This window comes from Palaemon carinicauda, chromosome 10, assembly GCF_036898095.1.
Source record: "Palaemon carinicauda isolate YSFRI2023 chromosome 10, ASM3689809v2, whole genome shotgun sequence".
Taxonomy (NCBI): Eukaryota; Metazoa; Arthropoda; class Malacostraca; order Decapoda; family Palaemonidae; genus Palaemon; species Palaemon carinicauda.
The window spans coordinates 131,757,288-131,763,520 of NC_090734.1; the positions used below are offsets into that span (position 1 = coordinate 131,757,288).

At 46.7% G+C, this 6,233-nt stretch overlaps 1 protein-coding gene across 1 annotated transcript; it reads right to left on the minus strand.

Moving 5' to 3' along the window:
* Position 1: 1 nt before the first annotated feature.
* Positions 2 to 921, minus strand: LOC137648260 (arginine/serine-rich coiled-coil protein 2-like). The gene is made up of 2 exons (XM_068381186.1): positions 345 to 921; positions 2 to 33 (listed from the first exon to the last, which is right to left on the minus strand). Exons 1-2 carry the CDS (start codon positions 919 to 921, stop codon positions 2 to 4), a joined length of 609 nt encoding a protein of 202 aa, XP_068237287.1.
* Between the last annotated feature and the right edge of the window lie 5,312 nt (positions 922 to 6,233).

Here is a 6,233-nt window from a genome sequence, read left to right on the forward strand (position 1 = left end):
ATTAGTGTGGTATGAAGCCTTCTTTAAGGAAAGCTATTACATAAATACAAAATTAGAGTACTATAGTTATTTCCTATAATGCTATATACAGTAATACAGTAAACGAACCTCTTATTTTGAACTGCTAGGACTGTAGGGTTGGTGGATAATTGATCATTTCTCTAGATTATCATAGATAAAAAAAAATCCTTAAAACTCATTAGAACTATAGAAATCTATACAGTATATATATATATATATATATATTTCTGGGCTCAACCTGTGCCGGCCAGTGAAATACTCCTTAAGTACCATTTCTAAGGTAAATAACTGGGAAGAGCTTCTCCAACGGGAGCGCTTATTACGCTTAGGAGAACTCTCTTGTGACGAAGAGTGAGAATGTATCGTAGCGCTCTTTTTCTTGAAGCGCCTAGATGATCCCTCGTGAGAGGAAGTCGATCGCGAAGCAGAACGACGACGCGAGGAAGCGCTCTTTTTATGTTTGTGACGAGAGCGCTTGCAGTCTCTCGGCGAGACATTTCGTGAAGAGATAGAAGGCGAGGAAGAGCGAGAACGATGATGTCTCTTCCTACGTCGCCTGTCTCTCCAACGAGAACATCTGGGCGAAGGAGAGCGAGCTCTCCTTTTCCTCTTCTCTCTCTCCCTCTTAGCCTCCGAGGAGGGTGAGGACGATGAGGAGGAGGGGGAGGTACTGCGATGTTTGCGCTTGTGACGTTGTAGTTTCGTAGAAGCGCAAGCGAGGTGCGAAGTAGGCGCCACCAGAGCTGAAGTTACTATATCTGCTGAAACTTCTGCGGGCGCCGACTGAGGTGATGGTAGCGATCTTTTCCCTAGCAGCCTCAAACCAATGGCACCTATCAGCTGTCCATCTGGCTGGAGTTCGGAACGTTGTGGCAGACGCACTCTCAAGGATGACCCCATTGGAGTCGGAATGGTCACTAGATCGAAAATCGTTTCAGTGGATCCTCTCCCAGGTCCCGGACCTCCAGGTAGATCTCTTCGCGACGAAGTCCAACCACAAACTAAAATGTTATCTGGACCCTCGGGCTTACGCCACAGATGCCATGTCTCAGAACTGGAACACCTGGGAAAGGATTTATCTTTTCCCACCGGTGAACCTATTGATGAAGGTGCTGGACAAACTTCGAACCTTCAAAGGTCAAGTAGCCCTGGTGGCCCCCAATTGGCTGAAGAGCAATTGGTTTCCTCTTTTACTGGAGCTGAGTCTCTGCCCTCGCCAGATTCCCAACCCGACTTTGACTCAAATAGTACAAACGCGCACTGTGTTCGCTTCCTCAAACATTCAGAACACCCTAACTTTATGGACTTCATGAAGTTTGCGGCCCAAAAAGGGGCTAACATAGATCCCCAGAATACTTTATTCTTAGAATCAGATAAGAGAGACTCCACTCTTCGTCAATATGACTCAGCAGTAAAAAAACTAGCAAAGTTTTTGATGGATTCTAACGTTGTCTGTATGACATTAAACCTAACGGTTACCTTTTTCAGAACCTTGTTTGAGTCAGGTTTGGCAGCTAACACTATTACTACCATCAAGTCTGCCTTGAAGAAAATTTTCCTGGTCGGGTTTAATGTAGATCTAACAGACTCATTGCTAGTTTCAATTCCAAGAGCCGGTGCCAGACTGAAACCATCCATTCGTCCTAGCTCGGTTTCCTGGTTTCTCAATGATGTCCTTAAACTGGCGTCAGAAACCATCAACGACTCATGTAAGTATATACCTCTACTCAGAAATACTCTTTCTTATGAGTTTAGCATTCGGCGCTAGAATTTCGGAATTAGCTGACTTGTCAAGAGATCCAGGCCACATTGAGTTCCTTCCATCAGGAGAAGTTCTCCTCTCCCCAGACAAAGTCTTCTTGGCCAAAAATGAAGACCCTCAGAACAGATGGTCCTCCTGGAAAATTATCCCGCTCCCTCAGGATCCTTCCCTGTGTCCTGTTACCACTCTAAAGTCCTTTCTATCGAGGACTTCCTATAAGACCTCAGGGCCCTTGTTTGTTAGAGAGCAGGGAGGGACTATAACTTTAAAAGGGATCAGGCAACAGATTTTGTATTTTATCAAACAGGCTAATCCTGAGTCTTTCCCTCACGTCCATGACATACGGGCGGTAGCAACCTCAATAAATTTTTTCCATCACATGAACTTTGCAGATCTTACTAAATATACCGGATGGAAATCCCCGTCAGTGTTCAGGCGGCACTATCTTAAACATCTAGAGGCCCTTAAACTCGCTACCGTAGCCGCAGAGAGCGTGGTATCCCCCGAACAAATTAATTCCTAATTAATTCCTAATTTTAAATATTTAACTTAGCCGGTGAATATATAATAGCTGCAACTCTGTTGCTCGACTGACACATACATAAAAACTCGCCAGCGATCGCTATACAGGTTGCGGGTGTGCCCACCAGCGCCAACTGTCGGCCAGATACCACTCTCGATGTAAACAAAACCTCAATTTCTTCTCTGTCGACGTGACGACAAGACGTACTTTACTCGCTGTTGAACCTGGAGTTTTTCCCATCATATTTGGTGAAGTACTTTAATTTGGTTTGAGCTTTCGCAGTACAGGTGTTTTTCTTCAAATAAATCCTTGAACTCTTTTTTGAATCGGATTAATTGTTGATGACTTAGATCGTTTTTTGGAATTTCCCTTGACTAATTCAAAATGGCTGACCCTTCTCAAGTTCCCAAGTTCAGAAAATATAATGCTAGGGACTGTCATAGGCATCTTCCAAAGGCTTCTCTCGACCCTCACACTGTTTGTTCCAATTGTCGGGGTAAAACCTGTCAATTGGAAGATCGGTGTGAGGAATGCGTGGGCCTTTCGGAATTCGATTTTATCGAATTTGATAAATATACACGCAGACTAGAGAGAGATAGGGTAAGGAGAAGTTCTTCTAGGTCGGTAGATTTTTCCTCTCCACATGCCCCTCAACCTATTCCTTCCCCTGTAGTGGTTGTTCCTAACCCCCCTCCTAGCACTCAGGAACCGTCGATGGCAGACATGATGCGTGCTATTCATGCCTGGGGGGAGAGAGTTGAGTCTTTAGCAAGTGACCGAAATCAACTCATGGCGGACGTAAAGGAACTCAAGTGCCAAAGTGCCACGAAGGATAGTGTCAAAGTGCCTAGTGTTACGCAAAATGTTGTGAACAGTGTTGCGCTCGAGGGTTCGTCTGTTCGTGCCTGTCGTCCTCCTAGTCCGGGACCTCTTGCAAGCTCCCAAGCCCAGGGGAGAAGCAATGTCGTACGACTCATGGGTTCGAGAGGCCTTGATCAGCGATCAGACGTTCCCTCTAAGGTATCAGGCGTATCTCTCCAAGATCGCCCCTACCTAAGTAAGACGAGAGAGCCCATTTTTACCTCGTCGTCCGAAGGTGTTTCACGTAAGAAACCTTGGACCAAGGTCTCTAGACCTTTAAAGCGTAAGTCGGTCCCTTCAGGACAAGTCCAACGTCCCGGATGTAGCCACTGGGACAGTTCGGACCCGTTGCCGTCATCTGATGACTGTTCGCCGCCTAAGAGAGGCAAAGTTGTGCCGTCTCATTCGTTAACCCCGTCTGTTACCGCACCTGCTTCCGTAGACCCTAAATGGGTGTTACTGCAAGACATGCAGTCCAAGCTTGCGTCCTTGATGGAGGACTACAACGCTGAGAAGGTTTCCGTTGAACCTACGAGCCTTCAGCCATCCAAGCGTTCTGTTGTGCGTCCTGTTGACGTGGATGTAGCTTTCTCGCGTCAACCAGTTGGGGTGGTACCTCCACCGATGCGACCCAGTGTGGATTTCCAGCCGCACGTTGACGTTAGGCAACGCACTGATGCGTTTGGTGACGTTCAGGACGTTCATCAACCATCAGAGTTGACTTGTTTTGACGCGGTGCGTCAACCTCCGCAACCCGGTATGGCGTTGACTGCACAACCCAGACGGTCTAAACAGTCTCGGGTGGACGCTGTGCGTCCTCGCTCACCTGTTATTGTTGACAGTTCCCAGACTGTTCAGCAGTTCCAGGACGCTGCGTCCGGCTCCGTCACGTATGCACCTGTGCGACCGGACTCTGCGAGTCAAATGTTGCCTACTCCGTTGCCGTTTTCTCATCAGTTATCGGATGAGGAACAGTCAGATGAGGACGTTGCTGAACCACAGCATGAGGATCAACCTTCAGAACTAGATGAGCCTAAAGCAGTTCAACCATCCTTGGACTTTAGAAAAGTCATGGCTGTTTTTAAAGAGTTGTTCCCTGACCACTTTATTTCTGTGGCTCCTCGTTCGCCGCCGTCAGAGTTTGTCTTAGGCGTTCCTGCTACCATGCCTGCCTTTACTAAACTCGTTCTCTCTCGCTCATCCAAGAGATCTTTACGGATGTTAGGCGATTGGTTAGAGACCAAGAGGAGTTTAGGGAAGACAGCATTTGCCTTCCCCCCATCTAAACTCTCATCTAGATCGAGCGTCTGGTATGCCACGGGAGAAGTTCTCGGCTTGGGAGTTCCTGCCTCTGCCCAGGGCGACTTCTCAAGTCTTGTAGACTCTCCCCGCCGCCTTGCCATGAGACGCTCGAAGATTTGTTGGTCACCCTCGGACCTGGACCACCTTCTTAAAGGCATTTTTAGGGCGTTTGAAGTCTTTAACTTCCTGGACTGGTGTCTAGGAGCCCTGAGTAGGAAAATCTCTTCTGCCGATAGGGATGTTTCCTTACTCATTATGTCCTGCATGGACAAGGCCGTCCGTGATGGGTCCAACGAGCTTGCCGCTTCATTCACGTCCGGAGTCCTTAAGAAACGAGAGTCTCTGTGCTCGTTTCTGTCAGCAGGAGTGACGCCATGCCAAAGATCTGAGCTACTCTTTGCGCCCTTGTCTAAGTGCTTGTTTCCTGAAGTCTTGGTTAAGGAAATTGCCTTGTCTTTAGTGCAGAAGGACACCCACGATCTAGTTGCGTCCTTGGCTCGCAAAGCTCCCCCTTTGCCTGCCTTGTCTGCCAGACCTAGGATGGACACTCCTGCGTCCAGGTTTATCCCGCCCTTTCGTGGCAGAGCCTCCAGCAGGGGAGGTGCTCGTGCCGAAGGGAAGAGAGGGAAGAGGAAAGGATCCAAGTCCTCTAAGGGCAGAGTCTGACTGCCCGCAACTTCAGACAGCAGTAGGTGCCAGACTCAAGAACTTCTGGCAAGCCTGGGAGAAGAGAGGCGCAGATCAACAATCTGTGAGGTTGCTCAGAGAGGGGTACAAAATCCCTTTTGTACGCAGACCTCCTCTAGCGACATCCCCCATCGATCTCTCTCCCAGGTACCGAGAGGAAGAAAAGAGACGAGCCCTGAAACTGGAAGTGTCTCTTTTGCTAGAGAAGGGAGCGGTGGTCAAAGTCTCGGACCTTCAATCACCGGGGTTTTACAACCGTCTCTTCCTAGTATCAAAGAAGACAGGAGGTTGGAGACCGGTGCTAGACGTCAGTGCTCTGAATGTCTTTGTCACAAGGACGAAGTTTACCATGGAGACCACAAAGTCAGTCCTAGCAGCAGTCTTTATCACAAGTAATTTCTCCACTGATTCTTGTGTCATGGGCGAAACTTCTCGCTACAGAATTTTTAACATTACAGTCTATGTCTGAGATCATATAACAAACAGTAGTGCAGCTAATACCCTACCCTGCGGCATGCCATATATTACCTGATCTTCATCCGATTTCTCATCATTTGCAACCACTATCTGTTTTCTGTTTTGCAGAAATTTTTTTACCCCCCTTTCTTATCTTTCCCAAAATTTTATACTTTCTCATTTTTTTCTCTATCTTATTATGGTCTACCTTGTCAAAGGCTTTTGAAAAATCGAGATAGATCACATCTGTGTCTTTTTCATTTATCATATTTTGTGTTTTCATAGTGTGCTATCAGTTTGGTTTGTGTACTTTTTCCGGGCACAAAACCATGTTGACCTATATTAAGCAAATTATTTTGAACCATACCTGCAAAAACCCCTGGCAATATATGTGCGTATTTGGGTTGAAATGCATCATATCTTGGGGCCTTTTGTGCATAGCGCGGTATATACTCGGCTTGTTTTTTTGTTTCAGTTTTGCTTTCATTTTTCTTTCCTGTTTGCTGAGTTTTCTGACTTTAAATCATGGTTGCAGGATGCATATATCAACAATTTTTGTTGAATTTGAATCCTTTTCCTTCTTTCAGGTTTTTGCCTTTTTTTGGATGGAGATCTCTGTAT